Genomic DNA, 22,828 nt, shown 5'->3' with positions numbered 1-22,828 from the left:
TAGTCATGTGGCTTGTTTGGTTGATGGTAAATGGGTGTCCATGAACTGTGGAAGGAGTACCACTGATATACAGTGTACATCACTGGTCTTATCTGGGCAACCTCATTCTGTCTATTACAAAAGATGGGTGATACAAGCATTAGTATTATCCACTGCACTGACTGATACTCGGTCTTTTTACAAAGAGTTTCACATATGGTATTCTATGTACCTGCAGCTTTTCATCATGACCATTCTGGAGCACATCTAAATAGTAGGCTTCTTGGACTTTCAATGTGGTGATGTAACAGACATCCAAAAGGATAGTGTCCAAAGACAGAGCAGGCATCTTTCTTCCTGGAATTTTCCACACGCCTTGGGAAAGCAATCCTGAGAACTATATAGTTTCACACTGGTTCTTATTAGCTGTGTGGCCAGAGGGAACTCGGGTGGGGTGGGTGTTTCGACTCCAGACTACCTCATACCTGATTCTTAAAAGCCATATTGCCAGGATGTACCTTGCATTGTACTAAAGTTAAATGTTTTTAAATATTAAGCGAAAAATGATGCCATTAATACGGAATTTAAGCCAAAGAAATGGCTTGTGTGCTGAACTGAATGTTAAAACATCCTTAAGGGAATTAACGCTATGTAGCATATTTTAGGAAGTGTTATGTGAAGTACTGTGTTCTTAATTCTATGCTGCTTTCTTCAGCCAAGAGAAGTATAAAGCCACAAAGACCACATCACTGCCTGAAAAAGACCTGTCTCCTGAATTTATGATAGGGCATTAGCAATTCTAGGAGAAGCCTCTTTACCTTTCCTACTAAGACACCACAGGTTGTGGTGGGGTTGCTCAAGGCAGGGGCAAGCACTGGCGGAGGCTCCCAGCCTCCATTCCTCCCTCACCCAGGCAGCTCTATCAAGATCTGGTGAGGCCACAGTAGGGTTGCTCAGGGTGGGGGCAAGCTCTGGCAGGGGTTCCCAGCCTCCTTCCTCACTGGGCAGCTCCCTGGGCTTAGCAAGGCCACGGCAGGGCTGTTCATGGTGGGGACTACCTTACCTGACTGCAGAGGGGGAGGCAGTTGGGGATGGGGCATCCCCCGCCTGATTGGTGCTCCAGGGCAAGTGATTCCCCAGCAGCCCAGTCAGGTAGGCAATGAGTCCCAACTCCTCCCACCACCTAGTCTGGCTTTATTTATGCTACAGATGTAAGAATAGCTTATTCCATGCAGAAGCCTTCTAAAGATACATGAGAAATAAAGAAAAATATTTAGAAACTGGAATATTTGATTCATAGGGTATGTAATCTTTTTTTTAAAAAATCATGGTATTATCTTTGAGTTGAACAACCAGAAATTAGGGGGCTCTTTCAAAATATAATATGAGAATTGTGAATTGTCTGTTTATGCAGGCATGAAGTATTTTTGATCAGTACAGGCTGACTCCAATTACTGTGTCATATGTTCAGTTACACTTTATTTTGCTTTAAATGAATTGATATGAGTCTGTCATACACTGCAGCTTATGATTTTCATTTAGCGGTAATTCACTGAATTAAAGTAAAACAAGTTTGTCCCTACAAAACTACTAAAATCAATAAAGAAGGCCCTTTTAACAGTACAATCCATATATAAGCACTAGGGGCCAAGCCTGTTGCATTCTGGAATACAACCGATGCTAGATTAAGGGGGTAGAGTGGAAGAACTCTGCAGATGGCCTCCCCCCAGGACCTGGAAAGGCTGCAGGCAGTTGTCATAGACCTCACCGGCAGGGGCAGCTCTTTCACGCGGAAGGGATCTGCAGCCTCCAAGCCTCAGAGGGCAGTGGAAGGAGGAGGGGGTGGTCAGGGGTGGGGGACAGAAGGCAATTGGCTGGCCGCTAGACAGACAGGCAAGCCGGTTGGAGCAGGAGGCACTAGGGGCGGGACAGCTGCCCTGAGTGGGTGTTAAGCGATGAGTGGCACTTAAGCCATGAGATACGCTCCTCCTCCAAGGCCTTACCAAAAATATATAGTGGAACAGATTAGAAGAACAAGGGGATATAAACGAGTATTTTCTGTAGCTGTGTCTTTATATACCGTATTTGCTGGCGTATAAGACGACTGGGCGTATAAGACGACCCCCCCAACATTTCCACTCAAAATATAGAGTTTGTTATATACTCAGCGTATAAGACTACCCCCTGTTCCGCACACCTTCCACACACCAAATAAAACGTAGAAGAACATCAGAAGGGGGGGGGGGAAGAGAGAGAGAAAGAGAGAGAGAGAGCCATAAAAAAAGAAAAGAAAGCAAGAAAGTATGCTTGAATTAGTGATTACCTCCCTTCCCCCAAAAAAGGCGAGAGGAGAGGGGTAACTCTCTCTCTCTCTCTCTCTCTCTCTCTCTCTCTTTCTCTCTTGCAAGTTGAGGCTGCTTTTGTGCATGGTAGCGCCTCTGTGCATTGAACTGAAACATCTTCCTCTGCTTATTTAATTGCAAACAAAGAGGGAGCGGGCAAGCGAGCGGAGGGCAGAGTCAGGAGTACCGTTCCCTGTGCACCAAGCTTTCAGGCCCAGGCTGGCCGCGTTTGCTCTCTTCCTGAATGGGGGCAGCTTCAAAACACCAGAAACCGCAAAAGGGAAAGGGAGGGGGAGCAGAGGCTGGCACCTCCCCCCCCCCCCCCAAGCATCTTCCTCCTTCTCCACTCCTTCGCCACTCGCTCGCCCGGCCGGCCCTTCAGGAGCTCTCTCTCTCTCTCTCTCTCTCCCCCTCCCGCTTCAGAGTCATATGTGGGAGGGAGGGCCCGTCACTGCCATGGCGAGGTGGGGCGTGCATGCAGGCACAAGTTTGGTGGGTCCAGCGAGTTCCGAGCCGGGAGGAGTTCACAAGACAACAGCAGAGTTGGTGAGCCCAGTTTGGGGGGGGGGTGCTGCCTCCGCCTCCACATCCCTTAATTCTGGTCACCCTACACTATGGGCACCGGGCGAGCATCGGGAGGCCACTATGGGCAGCTATGTCTATCCCATAGACACCCGGCGTATAGGACGACCTCCCCACTTGGAGGCATGTTTTTTCAGGGGGAAAAGTTGTCTTATACGCCGGCAAATACAGTACATGGATTTCCCTGTATGCATGTATCATCTCAGAAATTAAATATATGTAGGCATGTATTGGCTTGCATCTTGTGTTTCAAGTCTGTCGGTGGAGCTTTCCTCTGGCAGATGCTATCTGTAAGTAGGAAGAGGCTCATTACACTGGAGGAAAACTGCTATCAGTGGAAAACACAGGACACAAGCAATTTTTTCTTCTACTTATCTTAAGCAAAGAATAATTTTATGGTGCTGCAGTCCCATCTGCAAGGGTTGCCAGTCTCCAGGTGGAGCCTGGATATGTCTGTGCAAATGACACCAGGAGTTATCCTCCTGCAAGCTGTGTTACAAATCCTCTCCTGTAAAGTTGTAGACATATTTTCTCTTTGGTCATTTGTTGGAACAATTGCACCAGCATGAAATAGTTCCATCACTGGAAGCAGCAGGAATACATGACGGACGCTGATAGCTTTGCAGGAAAGTGTGTTTGCTTTCTATGGCAAAGCAGAATTTCGTGATAACAGTCCCTATGTAGTGCTGTGTTCTTTTCTCACTTGCTCCAGTCTGTGATCATTGATTATAATGGTTTAGATCAGGGATGGCTAATTGTCCAGTTGCAATACTCTTGGATGCCATACTCTTGTCTCGATAGTAGTATAAGGGACGGAAGTGCATTTTAACATGCAATCTAACCAAAGGGTCAGAAACTAGTTTGCGGCTTAGATTGCATGCTAATCCTAAATTTGTTACTTGCTGACACAGGTACAAGGCAGAATGCACTTAAGTAGTATAAATCCTTTAAAGCAGTGGTCCCCAACCTTTTTATCACTGGGGACCACTCAACACTTGACAATTTTACTGATCGCTATGGTAATGTTTAAACATCCCTTCAAAAATAAGATACAGACATGCCACAACAATGAACACAAGGAACATTTTATTTTCATGGAAATTTTAACTCATGACAATGACAAATCAATAGGAACCCTGAGCTTGTTTCTCTGCAACGAGATAGTCCCATCAAGAGAGTAATGGGAGACAATGACACCCAAAGTGTGTTGTAAAGGGGGGGATGAAGTAAAGGGCCGGGGGGGGAGGTGTCCTTTGCGGTCAACCACCAATTAGTCGACAGACCACATGTGGTCCGCAGCCCACAGGTTGGGGATCGCTACTTTAAAGTGATGGGGCTGTGCAAGGAATTTGCTTCCTGAGACAACCCCTTAAGAGGCAGATTATCTTTTGCCTTTCCAGAATGTGCTTGAGATAGCATTGCAATGAAAGATATGTGAGCAACAAGTTTAATGGCATCGCCATAGGGGGCTGCTCAAAGGTGTTTCAGAACTTGGGCCACAGTTGCCACTTGCCCCTCTGTGGTTAAGGCACTTTAACTAGTTTATGGTACACAAACTCAGAATAACATGTGGTTTAACTCCAATCATTTTGGCATGTTACTGTTGCTGCAATGTGTTTTGCTGCTCAAGGTTTATTTCCCAAAGCAGACAGTGAAGGAGCGTGGCTGATCTTTCTCCTGGTATGAGTGTGCTAAGCATTGACTATGGGATGTTTCTGTTCATCACAAATTGTAGAACTTGGATGTATCCACAGTACACTCAAAAGTTATATTGATGGGATTGTTTTGCATTTTTATCCTTATTTACAAAGACAGCTGACATGGTAGCATTGTAATAAGAGTCACAAGAGAACCTTAATTCTCTTATGGCAAGCGTTAGCAGCTGAAGTCCTCGCCACAGCCTCCTGGAATGACATCGAAGCTATTCATAAAGCATCGCCTTAAGCACTCATCAGATTTTCCATAGTTTGAGGGCCTCTGTGAAAAGCTCTAAATGAAGATGCAACATCATCCTATACAATTTAACCAGTCTGCAGCTTATCTAAAGCAGTGGTCCCCAACCTTTTTATCACCGGGGACCAGTCAACGCTTGACAATTTTACTGAGGCCCGGGGGGGGGTAGTCTTTTGCCGAGGAACATCGCCACCACCGCCTGAGCCCCTGCTCCGCTTGCTATCCCACCAGCGCCCCTGAATTCCCGCCACCGGCTGGAGGGTGCTGCCAACAGCAGCTGTGCAGTGCCACGCCAAGGGGGAGCCCCAGCCATGGCAGCCGCTGGAGAGCACCAAAGGTGAGCCGGTGGCAGAGTAGCAGTGCAGCCCCCAAGGCAGCAGCTGGGGAGGAGGATGAGGAGGAGCCGCGGCCCGGTACCAACTGATCTACGGACCAGTCCCGGTCCCCGGACCAGGGGTTGGGGACCACTGATCTAAAGGATACTTAGTAGCAAGGATTAAGCATATTTCTTATTGCTTCCTGATAAACTACAGAGCTTAGAAACCTATTTCCTGTGATATATTATCTCAGCTGGTGAGCTTCTTTCCCCATGTTGGTATTATTCTGCTGCTACACTTGTGCTGACACATTTTATGTTTATGAATTAGATCTGCAAAATTAAACAAAGCAAAACCACCCATTATATTTGAAGGACCAATTAAGAAGGAGGTCTAAGTGAATAATCACATTATGGAGCCAGCAGTATAACCAGGTTGCGTTTTTTTATTTTTGGCCCCTAATATTGTATTCAAGATCAGTCAGATCAAGGACAGACACGTAGAGTTTGAATAATTAATATATTTATGGATTACAAAGGGAACATACATTTTCAGTCTCCAATTGCACATACATAAAGCAAGTGGTTTTTAAATATGGGTAGTAATACAGGATCCCATTAGAAAAGAGGCTAAAGTTACAGAACTCACATAATCACATAAACTGCATCTTTAAAGCAAAGAAGATAAGCATAGTATTAAGATCTTCAGGCAGGCCCGAAGTCTCCCCTGCCTGAAGATCTTCAGGCAGGCCCAAGACAAGTCTCTCAAAGCAGTTTCTTAAAAGTTATTGGGACTGAGCTGAAATGGAGCTGGGGGGCATTATACCACACTTTTCACTACCTGAAGGAGTCCCAAAGCAAACCAAAACACACAGCATCCTGTGAGATAGGTGGGTCTTTGAGAGCTTTAAGAGAACTGTTCTGTGAGAACAGGTCTAAGAGAACTGTGACTAACCCCAGGTCACCCAGCTGGCTGCATGTGGAGGAGTGGGTAATGAAACCTGGTTCTCTAGATTACAGTCTGCTGCTCTTAACCACTACACCATGCTAAACATTTGACAAACATTTTCTCACCTGTACAATGGGGTCCCACTTTAGTGATGGCAGCACTTCAGCACAATTCCAAGCAGCTGCTCTTCCTTTCATACTCTTTGCAGTATCCTTCATCACCTATTCAAGAAGTGCCTCAAGTACCTTCTGCTGAGGTGGCAGCCACATTCCACGTCAATCTGCTGCTTCAGCACCATTTGTTGAAATAAAAATGTGCTTTTGGCCTAATACTGACATCATCACACAACCAAGTATGTCTTGCTATGTGATGTTGTCACTATTACTAGTGAAACGAGGGCTGATTTTTAAATTTAAGAAGTGACACCTACCCTCTTATTCCTGTTACCCTGGAAGATGGGGGAGGGGGGGTGTCTGTCACTACATTATAATCAGAGGTAGGTATTCTGTCACTGAGGATATGCTAACTATATATTATCCATATTATGTGGCCTGCAGTTCCCTTGAGGAACTTCATAGAAAATGGAAGTTCTGTAGATTGATTATTTATGGCTATCAGGCATATTTTCTTTTGAAATGAAATGTCAGGAAAATAATAAGAGAGCTAGCCATAGGCCATAGGAAAGTAGCTCTTGCAAGCAAGGAGGAAAAGGCTAAATTTGCCAAATAACAGAAGCATAATTGAGCCCATGAATACACAAAAGAAGTTCAGTCATAAATAGCATCATTTTAGTTGAGACTTAAAAACATATAACAGAAAAAAAGATGCTACTGTGTTACTGATAGGGAAGAAGATGATGAAAAGGGAAGAATAAAAACTGAAAGTTACCTAGTTATTTCTAGGTAAATTATTAGAGGAGGTTGCAGTGCATTAGGAGCAAAATTTCATTTTACATAGTGGCTGCTTTGATTGTCAAGATTGGTTTTATCATGTAGTAAGAGGGCACTCTGTACATTGTCATTTAATTGCAGTGTTTTTGAATAATAATGGGTGTAAGCCAACCAAGCAGCTTAGAGTGGCAGAAAGGACTTCGCCCAGCAGAATGCTTTGACCTTTTTTCATTGAATGGCCTAAACCAAGGCCCTTGCATCTTTTATAAGCTGTTTGCCCTGAAATTTGGGGTTGAGTGGAGATTGCTGTTCTAGTTAGACATGTTCTGAATAAAGTTTACATTCTGTGGGTCTTAACAAGAATAATAATAGTGACAGATATTACTGTTAAATGTTGTTGGGTAAGAAGAGCACTGACATAATGTTAATTTAATATTGATTTATGTGCAGAAGTTTATATCCTACCTTTCTGCCCTCACGATGGCCACCTAGATAGATGACAATTTAAAACGTGTGATCAAATGTCATTTTAAAACCATTAAAATCAAACCTTCCCAATACAAATCATTAAAACAAATTAAAAAGAGAGTAAAAATACACAAAGACATAAAAACAGCAATTAAAACATGGGTCAGAAAGGAAGGATCACTGAGGCCCAGTATGTTCGGGGCAGAACGCCTGCGCTTGCAGCAGCAGAGCTTCAGGGAAAATCCCCGATAACACTCGCCGCTGCCAGCACGGGCCTGTCCCAGCCCAGGGCTACAGGAGGCCCGCATTAAGCAAATGCAGGAACTTCCGCAGCTTCCTGGTTACACCGGCCGGCGGCTGGGGCTGGGCCGGGCCGGCACTGTGCATAATTGACAGCGCCCCCGCCCGGCCCCGACCTATGGTGTCCCTGTATGGACACCGCATGCCCCTGCGGGCTCCGCAGAGCCCCACCAGAGAGTGTGGAGGGAATCTGGGGCCTCCTGGGGCCACCTTGGCCAGCAGCATCCCAGGCCTCCTGGCCCTGGCTCAAAATGCACGTGCGCTATGCTGGGGCAGCCCTGCATGCTCCACACCTATGCATACACAGGGAACGGTGGGGCATCCTGCCCCGTCGCAACGGCACAGCGGCAGCGCGGAGTAGCTGCCGCCGTACATAAAGGGTCTGAGAGAAACAAAAAAGTCTTCAGTCACTGGGAGAAGATGGCACCAGAATGGGACAAACTTCCCAGAGAAGGGAGTTCCAGAACTTTAATGGCATGAGTGTGAAGGCCCTCTCCTGGTTGCTACTCACCTAACTTCAGAAGGTAAGGACGCATAAAGCCAAGCCTCCAAAGATGACTGAGTGCTCAGTCACATTCGTAAGGGAATAGGAGGTCCTTTGGATATATTGGTCTGAAACCATATCAGGCTTTGAAGGTCCCAGAAACAAATCAGGAGCCAGTTTAAATGAGCTAGGGCATGCACTAGAATGGCTACCCAGCAAACACTACAACTGGGCAATCATCAAAGCCGATAAAAGGCAATTCTGGCCACAGTTAGCACCTATTTGTCCAGCAGTACACCTGGGTCCAAGAGCACCCCTAGACTACAGGCCTATTCCTTCCAGGGAAATGGGACCCCATCCAGAACAAATGACTCCTTGAATCCCAAGTCAAACCATTTCTACACAAGTGCAGACCTCCACATTGGCATTCATAAATCATTGAAGTTTATATAAGTTCTGCAAAACTTTTTATCCCCTTTAGGAGTAGATCCAAATTTTCTCCCCTTCTGATCTGAACTCCAAGTTTTCCAGTGAGGAAATCCTGATTTTGAACTCTGTTTCCCACCACCTTTTTGTCATCAGTGTCATGTGTTCACCCCCCACCTTCTGGTTGTCCCCACTATTTTTAAAACATAATGATGACTGTGTTACAATACATTTTTTTCATTATAACAACGTTATAACATTAGGACAAAATGAGCAAAGAGGTTTCATGTAGCTTCCTCTGTCCAATTACCCATCTATGAAGTTCCTTTCAATTTTTTTTTTGGGGGGGGGGGTAAATTTTCATCTTCACCCATCCCTTCCCCTATAGTTCCTGGTATGTTTTTTTCTTTTCTTTTTTACGATGTTATATTATTACTGCATATGCAAAAAAAGGTAGTTTTGTCACTGATGAAGTCCAGGATGCCGCATTTAGCATGCTTCGTAATTATTGAATGACAGTGTTATGAATTGGAGTACCCAGTTTGACAGTCACTAGTCACATATCTTTCATTGCAATGCTTTCTCAAGCAACTCAAGTCTCCAGATGACTTCAACCAGTGGTTTCATGTAGATATTAAAGAGCATAGGAGTCAAGATGGAGCTTTGTGGGAGCAAGCAGTCCCCAGCACCCTCTTCTGAAATCCACTTTCCAATAGGATTGGAAGGATGATTCTTGCAGATGTTGAAAAACATCTCTGGCCTAAAGACACTCAGGATTCGGATGAATTGAAAGATGATAAGGGGAACAGTTATCTGCTACATCTGTGAGCTGTATATGAATATTCCACTAAGCAGCTTGATTCTTATTTTGGATACATATACCTCAGCTAATTTGCAAGTGTGACTTTAGCAGATTTCCTCTGTTGAAAAGTAGTGTTGTAGTCAGGATTTCTCCTGAATCAGATGATGATTAGATTAAACCATGTCATTTTACAGGGAAGCATTGAAGCATTCCATTTCTATGGCTCTCTTCATCTAAGTGATCTTGTAAGTGCTTTACAGACACAACTGCGGCAATCTAAGCGAGTGTAGCATAAGCCAGTCACAGTTCGATCGATGCACTATTGATTTCTAAGGCATCCCATTATAAAACTCCCTGTGCTCTGATGATCAGGCATTCTCCACAGCTTCTCCTTAATCATGAAATTAAATGTAGTTGGGATAACTGGAGCTATACAAGGAAGCTTACTTGAGTTGACCCTGGCCTTACGAAACAAAAGGTTTTGTTTTTTTGTATCCTTTGTTTCTCCTTCTCCAAGGGGGTCATTCCTTTATTTGCATTCCTGTCCTTCCCAGCATTCGAGGCTTTAAACACCTATTTAAGAAAAAACTAATATTGCAGCATGTTGTTTATCTGCAGGTGTAGATGACAAGAAGGGAATTTAAAATAAAGCCTTGCAGTATATAACTGAAATTGTTTACACACATTCTCTATCACTATTTTTCTTTGAGTCAGTATTGCTTTTTTTTTTAATGCCTCCGTGGAGTGCATGTACGTGCCACCACTGCACAAAGGGGGGAATGGAAGAAAAAATCCTATGAAAGATGGAATTTATACAGTAAAATCAACATTAAACACTGACTGCCTCAACACAAAAGACCTCATCATACAGTAGACAAATAATTGTAACTAGAGAGATAACACAGTTTCTTTGTAAAGAAATAAACGAAAATGTGAGTAATTATAAAAAAACTTTATGAGATTGCAGTTTAACTATTTCACAGTACATTAGGTAAAGGTAAAGGTATCCCCTGTGCAAGCACCGAGTCATGTCTGACCCTTGGGGTGACGCCCTCCAGCGTACGCCCTCACAGTACATTAATGACACGTAATATGGTAAAGTCAGAAAACCACAGAAAAAAATTGGGAAGATATATTGTTTCTTGAAAGCAGAGTGTCTTCATGATGTTCTGTAGCTTTACAGACTACTTTCCCACTCCATGCTTCTAGCGAGAGATTATTAATACAAATTACCATCCAGCAATGAGAGAAATATGGGGACCTTCCTTGCAAGTGACAGCACATGACAGAAGAAAATAACTACTGTCCACACTTGCAATATTACTTATGGCTAAGTCAAATGGTTAAAAAACAAACTTCCTAGCAGTTGACGCGGTATACTCATTGTCCATACAATGTAGTCTGTATCTTTGGTCTCTCACTGAAATCAGCAAAATAAGTAAATAAATCTGAAGCCACTTTCTACCACAACAAGCGCCTTTAGTAACGATTATCACTTGGTATTTTTTCTCTGGGAAAACCTACATACCTCAAAATCTTCTCCAGAAACCTGTCAAACAATCTTTGCAGACCAAGAAAGTATAGTAAGGTCCTTGCTGACAAGTGTTCACATTTCTGTCATTCACTTTGTTTCCACAGATTCCCATTGCTGAAAAGATAAGGATCATAGCGCAGAATGTCTATGGAGCTCAGGATATAGAGCTGTCTCCAGCAGCACAGTCTCAAATAGATCGTTACAGCCAACAGGTAACAGCAGCACCGATGGATGCGGTTGGATGCCTCATAGGTGTGACTACCTGTGTATTGAATATTTGAATGATGGCTGAGAACAGGGCCATCTGCGCTTTGGTCTTCCTATGTCCAGGAGGAAAGGATCTATTCATTCCATTGTCCTATAGGTTTTATATATAAATTGGCAGTGATATATGGATGCAGCATGTAGACATATATTCATACGTACAAACTGGGAATGCATGAATTTGAGATTCCCGCTCTCTACTATGCTTGGAACCTATATCTCAAGGGACATTTGTTTGATTGACATGTAATGCTAGGATATGGTTATTGTTATATAACTGGATCTCAGTCATATACATTTCCCTGCCCTTTCCGTATCCTATTATTCAAGGAGACAATGAATTCCCAGGGTCACAGAGGAATTCAATGTAATGTTAAACCAGTGTGGCCTTACAACTGAAACTGCCCAAGCAGAGCATAGTAAGCCCCCTGAATATCACTGGATGTCTTCTCATACTCTTGGTTGAAGGCTACCTTGTTCAGCTGGTCCATGCATGAAATTCCCCTTGTGGTCAGAGGCTAGGGCTTCGATACACTGGACATCTCCTTGTCTCTTCCTAGGACTCCCGTAGTCCTAGGCCTAGTCCTATAGCCTAAGAACAGTTTCCTGGGAATAATCTCCATCGAGTAGGGTCAGTTACTCTGACTAAAACAGATACTGTGAACTGACCAGTAATTGATACTGGTCACAGAACTTCATATTTCTTTGTGTCAGGATTTCTTTTTAAATGCAGAGCACATACAGTCTTTACTATAATCTGGGCCTCTGTTTCCTTTCAGGGATTTGGAAATCTGCCAATCTGTATGGCAAAAACTCACCTCTCTCTCTCTCACATGCCTGAAAGGAAAGGCGTTCCAACAGGATTCATTCTGCCTATTAGTGATGTGAGGGCCAGCATCGGGGCTGGTTTTATTTATCCTCTAGTTGGGACGGTGAGTCTGACATTTGGATACTGTCATTTAGCTTTGCTTTCTCTTTTAAAAAGAAACTCAGCAGAACTGTTTTTGAATTTTTACCAAGGGCTGCTTTGTTAGATTTGTCTGTTTTACTTTCGAATTCATTTTTGTTATAAATGTCTGTCTCCTTTGGCCAATAAGAACAAAAAGCAATCGTACGTTTGTAAGAGGTAAAATGCAATATATATGCACACAAACATGTCAAGTAAAGGGGCATTGAATACAGCTGATTTGGGCTTGTGAGATGATCATGTGATGTCAGGGAATCCTACTGAAAAAGGTGACAAGAGTCAGGGCCAAACCAGATTAATTGACAAATCCTGATCTTTTCCAACCACATAGGATAGGGAAGAGCCTGATTTAGTTAGCAAAGTGCAAAAGAGGGCAAACAGAATGGATCATTCCCCACCCCCTTCCTGCAAATCCCTCTTCCCAAACAATTTTCAACCAGGTTCATTTCCCCTGTCATCATGCCTAGGAAAAGGGACTGTGGGAAAGAGGTATGTAATTCTTACCTGGGCATCTCTATTTGTCTTTAAATTGGATGGACACTTCCTCTATGACTGCAGCAGATTGCAGTTTAATTTGGCCCTGAGAAACTACCTACATGCCAAGGCTAGTAACCGTGAGAAATTAGCAAATCCTATTGGCCAGAAATCTAAAGAACCACAGAGCTAGTTGCTTGAGCTCAAGAGCCTTTACACTCGGGCTCCTTTAACAGCAGCGCTGCATGTCACCCCTATGTATGCATTTGTTCAAAACATTTCCATGCCACATTTCTGCCCAAATAGGATCCCCAATGTGACAAACATTTAAAAGAACAAGAGAAATTAAAATTTTATTTGAAATAAAGTTTCGTATGAAAACCAAATTAAATTAAAGATATGAACGCGTATAACAATACAACCAGGGAGAAGGCTCAGTAACAGTTAGTGGAGGAGCCATCAACTCAGGCAAAAAGAAAATCATGACAAATACATTTGAAACTGTTGAAGTTTGCCAACCAATTTATAACACGTCATGAGAATGCATCCTAAGGGAAGCAAATGAAAGTAAAAAGGCTAGCAAAAGGCTAGCAAAAGCTCTGTGTGTAATGGATTTTGGCCATTGTTCTTTGCTAACGAGCGTTTTATGGTTTATGGTGTAGAACAGGTTTCCTTTTTTGAGTTGCTGGTTGATCTTGCTCCATCAGTCTGAAGGGGGGGGGGGATATGGCATGGTTTAATAATTATTAAGATGTCATGTGTAGCTATACTACAGATGGGAACCAAGAACTGATCTGTGTTAAAAGAGAGTCCTCTTCTGGGGTTATCTAATCTTCCCAGAGCATAGTCTGGCTTCCTTACATGTGGCAACACATTGAAAGTTGATTGCAAGTCTCTGACTTATTGTTCTGCATTACCACTAAAAGACAGCAAGGAAGGAAGGGATTCCTGAATAGATGTGTGTTTGGCATTCAGGAAGTGCCGTCATCAGGACTCTCGGGCCTTGGGGGGTATTCTTTCTCTGTATCTGGCCAGGAAACATTCATTTTACCGCAAGTGCAGTGAACTGTTAGCACTTCCTATGAGAGTGGTAATCCATAATGTGATTTCAACCCTTTTGTGCACTCTTGGGAAACTAGTCTTCTGGAATTTTATGAGTAAGGCTAAATGCCAAATTATAACATTATTGAAATGACCAAGATATTCTCTGCCCTAGGTCTGATCTTCTTCCAAACCCTCAAAGTGCTCCTTTGGCTTCTTGACCTTTATATTGTATGCTAACAGATGTAAGAAGTGAAATTATGTGCAAATAATTTAGCCCAAATATTCGTGCCAAAATATGATGCAACATGAGTAATCCATACTAGATAACCATGGGCTGCTACACCTTTCTTGAAAATATGGTGCATTCAGCCACATTTGCAAGACTGTCCTGCTGTCCTTCATAGGTATTATTCACCATTCATTCTTGGCCATTTGTGAAACATGGTGGTTATTTATCTGTCAGCTGACTTCCAGAGTTGGCCTGTGTCAGGAATTGTTCTGCTGTGTCGCTGGTTATTTTAACATTCCATAACTGACTTTTTAATTTGCTTCACAGGATATGATATATAAAACATGTTTCAAAGTTATTTTGATTTATTGCTCCAATAATTATTATATCTTTTATATATACTATATGTAATAGTGAATTCTCTTCCTCAAGCCCAAGAATTGGCTTCCACTTCCTTCTTTCCATTCATCCTAAAGTTGACTTGGAGGGTCAGGTCTTGGCTTTGCCTCCATCTCAGTTCTTACCCTTGTGAGTCTGGGCAGCTTTAGGTCCACCAAAGTACTCATAGTAATAGCAAAAGGTGGGATAAAGCCCTGGACTTCCTTATCCTCCTAATCCTTACTGCTAAGGGTAGAGCAAAGATCTGCTTCTTTCATCAGGATAGGGAAGCTATAGATTGAGAGAGGGGTAGAAGAAGGCATTTTAGCGGAGAGTGGGGATGATGTGTGAGGTGGAAAAAGAGATGAGTGAAAAAGGATGGCTGGAGAGGGAAAATGTGGAGTTTCTTTATACTAGATCAAACCACTGGTCCATCCGGTTCAGTCCTGTCTAGTCAGACCAGCAGCAGCTCTCCAGAGAAGCCTTCCCCTGCACCTGCTATTTGAAATCCTCCAACTGAATGCCAGAGATTCAACTCAGGACCTTCTTGCATGCTGCTGCTGCTGCTGCTGCTGCTGCACCATTAACACCACCTTAACCCGCTAGTAAGAATTCACAATTACATAGTATATAAAAGATATAATCATTATTGGAGCAATAAATCAAAAGATCCACTGCTGGGATCTGAAAAAGGTCTAATGGAGGTGACCAGAATATATGGCTTGGCTTGTCTAGGCTGTTCTCTAGTAAAGAAAAAAGTCTTCAAATGCATGGTGTTCCTATCATTATTGGCTCAGACATTGCAGCTTCTAAAATTCAGCTTCAGAATTCTCTCTTTTTAAAAAAATGCTTCTTAGTTGTGTATTACCATTGCTTTATTAAAACAACATTTTTAATTCTTTTGCTCATAAATTGTCAGACTGGCTGATGAGATACTAATTGTTGTTTCATCTGTTAGCCAGCAGTAACAAAAGATGCTTGATTTTATTTTGTTCTCCTAATGTGAATATTTAAAGTAACTACTGTTCTGAACTTCTCTACAACACTGCACAATTAATATGTGGTCTGTGTATTGTATAAACTGTGCCTGAATTTTGTAAACAGAACATTTGGGAAATAATGGGACATCTTTCCAGGGGGGGGAATATGTATCAGAGGAAATTAACAGTAAAACAAGTGGTGCATTTAATTAATGCCGGCGTGACTTTTATATCATCTCTGTGACCCTGACCCTAGTGTTGCAGCATATTTGCAGGTGGACTGTTGACATCATAGGTTGGCTATACGGGGAACAGGCAGGAAGGCTTGTTGAGTGTGCTTAGGAAACTGATGAGGTCATTTAAGAGTTATGCTTGGGTGGAGACTTATTGGATTCTCTAGTGTATGTGAAAAAACTCATCCCACCCAAAACTCTCTGCAGCATTGTACTTAAGCATGTTTTAGTTAAACAGCTTTAGTGTGATGGCCCCAACACAGAGACAATTTTGGCTTCTCCCAGAGGCAGCTTTGGTTACAAGGCAACAAAGAAAATGTTCTCCTGTCTGCCTGCATGCAAATAAACATAATTTTCCACTTTTATCAGCCCATTTAAAGAAAACACTATTTTCCTTTCCTTTAGTAGTTGTGATGAGTAGCCATTGATGGACCTGTTGTCCATGAACCGGTTGGGCATCAGATGCATCTTAATCCACCTGCAGAGACTTATGGACTCTAAGAGACTCCTAAATGCTCTGCAGGACTTAGTGCCCTCTGGCATCTCACTGGCAGCCTTGGTGGAGGACTGGCAGTGCCGCCTGTCGGCAGCTATGCACAAGATTGCTCCTAAGCGCCCTCTCTGCCTTCGCCTCAGACAGGTCCCTTGGTATACCCAAGAGCTTTGGGACAGGAAGAAGGAAGTGAGATGGCCACATTTCACATGGTCAGCCACATCTGATGTGATCAACCACAAGTTATTGGCTTACTGCCTTGCCGGAGCTGGGATTAGGGGAGGCTGTGCTGCAATGGCTGGTTTCCTTACTCTGGATCCGAGCACAGAGGGTCGCTGTGGGGGATGAGTTATCAGACCCCCGTTGGCTCCCATGTGGAGTACCTCAGAGGATGATTCTCTTCCCCACATTGTTTAACATCTACATATGCCCTCAAACCCACCTGGTCCAGAGTTATGGGCTGGGATGTCAATACGCAGATGACACCCAGCTCTGTCTCCTGATGGACAGGCGGCCAGACTCCTCCCTGGATACATTTGCCGTTTGTTTGGAGTCAGTAGCTGGATGGCTCTGGCAAAGCCGCCTGAAACTCAACCTCTCCAAAACAGAGGTCCTGTGGCTAGGCAGATGAGGGCAGGATCAGGAAGTGCACCTCCCATGCCTAGAATGGGGTGCAACTAACACCTGCACCGACTGTTAGGAATTTGGGTATGACCTTTGATGCCTCCCATTCAATGGAGGCTCAGGTCACAAAGGTAGCCCGGGCGGCATCTTTTCATCTACACCAAGCATGGCTACTAGCGCCCTACCTGTCCTCCAAACACTTGGCCACAGTGATCAATGCAACGGTTACTTCCAGGTTAGACTTCTGTAACTTGCTCTACACAGGCCTACCCTTGACTTTGACCTGGAAATTACAGCTGGTACAGAATGCAGCTGCAAGGGTCCTCACTGGGACATCTTGGGGGCCCCATATTCAGGTGGTACTTCATCATCTTCATTGGTTACCAGTCTGCTTCCAGATCAAGTTCAAGGTATTGGTTTTAATCTTAAGGCTATAAATGGCTTGGGCCTTGCTTATCTGCAGGATTGCCTATCTCCTTATGCCCCACGTAGGGCACTTCACTCTGTGGGTATGAATTTGCTGGCTGCCCCAGGCCCCAGGGACATTCGCTTGACAACCAGGGCAAGGGCTTTTTTGGCCCTGTCCCCATCCTGGTAGAATGAGCTCCCTGAAGAGCTATGGGCTCTGCAGGAGATTTCAGCATTCCTCAGGGCCCGCAATACAGAACTCTTCTGCCAAGCATATGGTTGAGGCCATGGTAGGGTCCCAGAGTTACCAACAGCGAATCCCTTAACGTCAGTTAGATCAAGACCCTCGCTCCCAATGAAAGAGAGTTTTTGGCCCCAGTCAGACAGTGGGGGGGGGGGGGGTTAGAATTCTGCATCACCATCTTTTAATGTTAATGTCAATTTTTATTGTATACTTTTAAGAGGTTTGCGGGGTTTGGACTGGTTTTTATTGTTTTATTGTATACCCCACAAGTCTGAATGGGGTGCGGCAGTATATAAATACAAAAATAAATTCTTGCCATAGTTCTCCCTAATATCTGGGAAAGGGCCCTGTGGATGGAGTACTGCCTGGGACACATCCGATGTCCGGACTACACTTCCACCCCCACATGGACCAATCTGGGCACGCCCGGCACAACTGAGCACCACCAAATTGGGCCAGCCCTTGTGGCACCCACCTCCCGAGCCCAGCTGCGTGCCACACAGCCCGCCTCGCCACTAAACACTGCCTGGCCACCACCACTCCACTTTCCTGCCCCTCCCGCCAGCACCCACACTCGCCCACCCACCTGCCTCGCCCGCCACCTACGCTTCAGAACAGGCACCTCCGTCAACAAGCTGATGCCACCACTCCAGCCCCGATGAGCCGTTGCTGCCACGACTGCAGAGTGATGGTGAGCCCTGCGACAAGCTGCCAGCTTCCACTCACTGGAGGAGGCGGTGACCCTCCCCAATCCCCCACCATCACTACCACCCCCTCAGCCGCTGCCCGCTTGCCCCTCCACCTCCTCTGGGGACGCGTGCCCGGGAGGTGACATGATATAGGGAAAACGTTATCCTTTTTTACTGTCATATGCACACTTTCTCTCTTAGGTAAAAAAAATAGACATTATGTCTAATCCACCACACGGTTCTCTAACTTAGGGGGTGGAGGTCAGCATTACCAGGCCAAAAAAGCAGTTTGGACCAATTATTTCATTGAGGAAGGGGTAAAATAGCTCATCTCCCACTAGATTGTACTGGTTGTCCCCCTTCAGATTTCAGCCTCAGTGAGAGCATTGGTTGAAAGGCTCACATCAACAGTGTCTGATAGAGAAGCCAGATCAGTTATCTAGTTGATATTTTGTACACAAAGAGGCACACACTCCCCACCATTATTTTCTCCTTAGCACCATTGACCCCAGCCCACTGATGAACTTATTGAGTGACCAAACATCACTGTCTGTGTTTGTGAACCAAGTTGTAAAAATGGTGGGAAAATCTACAACTTGAAAAGCTGAATAATTTGTTTTATTTGATTAAGCAAAAAAATTCTGATAATAACCTTAAGCAGAGGAGCAGACTATATTTCAATATAATTGCATTATAAGTCATTTGTGCTAACTCTTAATAGGTCAGCGGTATTCTCATTTCCTGCTTTGCATTCCAGGCTACTTTGGATTGTTTCTGACAATTGGTTCTAATTACGGTATATAATATGTTAGGGTAACATACATGTTTATTATTTAATCGCTGCATGTACTATATCACTCTATGGAGCATTTTTGAGGTAGTGAAGATGATTTTGCTGCATATGTTGATTTTTATTATAGTGTAACATTGCAATCAATAGGAGAAAATCCCAGAGCTAGCTAGCTGTACTTTATGATATAACAACAATGATCCCCCCCCCCCGTAGCTGTTTTGGCAGCTGGAAATAGTTTAATTTTGATAAATTTGACATAAAGAATGGAATGTGTTCATTTTTGGAGGCCAGAAATATAATGGGAAAGGTAAGAAAAATGAAACATGTCCATCTTCTCTCAGTGGGATTCTTTTTTCCTCCAGAACAGTTTAATATTCATTTACTGAAGAGCCTCTTGTGGCGCAGAGTGGTAAGGCAGCTGTCTGAAAGCTTTGCCCATGAGGCTGGGAGTTCAATCCCAGCAGCCGGCTCAAGGTTGACTCAGCCTTCCATCCTTCCGAGGTCGGTAAAATGAGTACCCAGCTTGCTGGGGGGTAAACGGTAATGACTGGGGAAGGCACTGGCAAACCACCCCGTATTGAGTCTGCCATGAAAACGCTGGAGGGCGTCACCCCAAGGGTCAGACATGACTCGGTGCTTGCACAGGGGATACCTTTACCTTTACCTTACTGATGTTCATCTAAGAACTTCATTGGTGATATGGTTTCGTAATAGCACTGCAGAATAACTGTTTGAAATAGAATGGCATAGGAAGAAACATTGAACTTATTAATGATATATACATGTTGGCAACCATCGTATTATATCTAAATTAGAACTATAGGGATGTCTCAGGAAGAAGCTAAAGATATGAAATATTGCATGCACAAGACTTCCTTTCCCCAACACCCACTGGTGAATTTAAAAATGTGGATCTGTGCAAAATCAGACTAAGAGATTATTCTTCATCACAAATGCAGTGCAAGTTGGCTAAGGGATTGCACAAATTTCAGCTCTACAGGTAAAAGATGCTTGGAGATTTACCTATTAGGTAAAAGGGTGAAATGACTAATTAAAACAAATCTACACTTAACAAAATGGAGGCTGTCATGTCAAGACAACACATGAGTGGTACTTTGGGGCATCATTTTTCACTGACCTTTTGAGATTTTCTGTACATCGCATGGATCGTGCTAAAGAATAAGAAAATCCACAGGAAAAAAAACTGACATAAATGTCCAACTCAGATGAATCCTTTCAAGCAGGAGTGGTGTAAGGATTTGCAGGGCCCATCGCACCAGAGCCAGTTTAATGATGTCTGGGGCTCTAGCACAGTACAATTGCAGCAGGAGCAGGCGCCCCCCAGTGGAAAGGGGTGTACCTCCAAGTGTCCTTAAAGTGGGAAAAGAGGGGAGGAGAGAGGCTACAGCCCTGATCTATGGGTGGGGCAGGCACTGCATGGGCCCCCTGGAAGAGCAGGGCCTACAGCACACGCTACATGTGCTATATCAGTGGTCCCCAACCTTTTTATCACCGGGGACCGGCCAACGCTTGACAATTTTACTGAGGCCCAGGGGCAGGGGGTAGTCTTTTGCTGAGGGACGTTGCCGCCTGACCCCCTGCTCCATTTGCTTTCCCATTGGCACTCCTGACTTCCCACCGCCCACTGGGGGGCACTGCCAGCAGCAGCTGCGCAGTGCCATGCCAAGGGGGAGCCCCAGCCATGGCGGCCACTGGAGAGGACCAAAGACGAGCCGGCAGCAGAGTAGCAGGGCAGCCCCCAAGGCAGCAGCCAGGGAGGAGGATGAGGCGGAGCCGCAGCCCGGTACCGACTGGTCTTCGAACCGGTACTGGTCCCTGGACCTGGGGTTGGGGACCACTATGCTACATAGATTAACCAGCCCTGCTTTCAAGTCAAGAGAGCAGAATATACAGCCCTTATTAAACAGACAAATGAGAACAGCCACATCCAATTGTTGCAGTAGAACAGAGCATTAAAGCATACAAAAGCCAAGATGGGTGGCTGGAAAAATATTTCAGAAATAAAATCAGAGTCCAGTAGCACCTTTAAGACCAACAAAGATTTATTCAGGGCACGGGCTTTCGAGTGCAAGCACCCTTCCTCAGGGATGGTTAGTTGGGAAGTGCATATGGGCTCTTTCAACATCTCCTCTCACAACAATTTTGCTGTAAGTCTTTTTTGAGATATATGCCTAACTTGTGGTGTGTACTATGTCTGCATACTGTTTTTAATTAGGCCAGTGTGGCCATCCATGTTTTCTGATGTGCATTGTTTTAGACAAATAAAAAAAAAACTAAGCATAAAGTTTAAGAAGAAAACCATCAGAACGCCTAGTGTGAGCAAATTTTCCAACTGGGATGTAAACTGTTGATTATGATAGAATTCTTTGATTGCTTAGTCCCATTTCTAGGAGAAAATGTTTTTATAAAAGTTCCATAGAAATTATTACATTAAAAAAATAATTCTAATTTATGCTTTTACTTTGATCCAGATTTTTCCCCAATAAAATACTGATTACTAAACACCTAAACTGAAATTCAAATTTCAGAATTTTTTCCTCTCCCCCCTAACATGGCCTTTATCTCAGAAATCACCTGTATAAATACAAATAACATAGGTAAGTAGAGGTGAAAAAGAAAAAAGTTGGAGGCAGTCCATTCAAAGTTCAGGGTTTTGAAGTCACATTGATTTCATGTCTTAAATATCTTGCCCCATAAAAATAGATTCAAGTGGGTAGCCATGTTGGTCTGAAGTAGCACAATAAAATCAGAGTCCAGTAGCACCTTTAAGACCAACAAAGATTTAGTCAAGGAGTGAGCTTTCGAGTGCAAGCACTCTTCCTCAGACTATGATCTTCTTACATGACAGGGAATATATAGCAAAAATAAATTCTGTTACATCAGTAGACTGGTTGTGACACAATCTACTGATATAACAGAATTGATTTTTGCTATATATTCCCCTATCATGTAAGAAGATCATAGTCTAATGAAGAGTGCTTGCACTCGAAAGCTCACGCCCAGAATAAATCTTTGTTGGTCTTAAAGGTGCTACTGGACTCTGATTTTATTGCCCCATAAAAGTTCTTATGATTGGCTGGATCACATCATGTGTGCATAAAGAATAAGTCAGTGAATTAAGCTGTCTCTTTCAATCAGTGTACAAGAGCAAAGACCAAAAAAAAAATACAGTCGGAAACAGCCATGTTTACATACATCATGAATAAACATGTATGGCTAACGTAATGCCATATATCCTACCACTCTTCCACACTAAGGAGCCTTCCTTCCACTTAAGGGATGCTTCTTTTGGAGGAAGTCTCTGTAGGCTAGCCTACATGCCAATAGAATTGTAGAGGCAGGGAAAATAAACAAAATAGGACCATCAGGTACAAGCTCTGTACTTTTTCTTGCTAGTGATAGTCTTTTTACTAGTGTTCTGTTTTTAAGTGGAATTTAGTTAAAGAAAAATAGAACCATTTCAAAACTTCCACCAACTTATGACATTTTGGTGCTTCACTCTGCTAGTCATATCTTATTCCTTGTTCTTCATTTGCTTACTGCCAGGGAAATTGTCAGCTCACACTTCTTATCTAATCCATTGCTAGAAAGGCTTGGCATGCCTTCGTGCTAATGTGAAAGGCTTGTTTCCCCCCAAGATTCCCTCCTTCAGCTTCTTAGTTCTTACAATTATCAAGCCATCTTTGCTGCTATTCAGTTCATTTTAGGGAAACAGGGTTGAGGATAGGGCAAGGTAATGCCTACTTTAAGAGAATTAGGGGACTGTCTAAAAGTAAATGTGTCTGAGAAATATCAGACATTAAAAGTGGTGAATCATTTCATATTTCACAGTGTAAACCTCAGCAGAGTTACACCGTTCTAAACCTATTGACTTTAATGGAATTGTAAGGGTAGAACTCTCTTTAGGATTGCACTGTCAGTGTAGTCGAGCAAATAAAAATCTTTTCAGGTGAATTACAAGC

At 43.6% G+C, this 22,828-nt stretch overlaps 1 protein-coding gene across 5 annotated transcripts in view; it reads left to right on the top strand.

The window, feature by feature from the left end:
* The window catches only part of MTHFD1L (methylenetetrahydrofolate dehydrogenase (NADP+ dependent) 1 like), a 188,879-nt gene that overhangs the window by 137,247 nt on the left and 28,804 nt on the right, over nt 1–22,828 (top strand). For all 5 annotated transcript variants that reach the window (XM_077349937.1, XM_077349954.1, XM_077349969.1 and 2 more), the window contains 2 exons: nt 11,130–11,237; nt 12,069–12,221. In XM_077349937.1, coding sequence (XP_077206052.1) covers nt 11,130–11,237; nt 12,069–12,221 — 261 coding nt within the window. The remainder of the gene's footprint in view (nt 1–11,129; nt 11,238–12,068; nt 12,222–22,828) is intronic.

Source organism: Paroedura picta, chromosome 1 (genome assembly GCF_049243985.1).
Source record: "Paroedura picta isolate Pp20150507F chromosome 1, Ppicta_v3.0, whole genome shotgun sequence".
Taxonomy (NCBI): domain Eukaryota; kingdom Metazoa; phylum Chordata; class Lepidosauria; order Squamata; family Gekkonidae; genus Paroedura; species Paroedura picta.
This window is presented reverse-complemented; position numbering and strand designations above follow the sequence as displayed.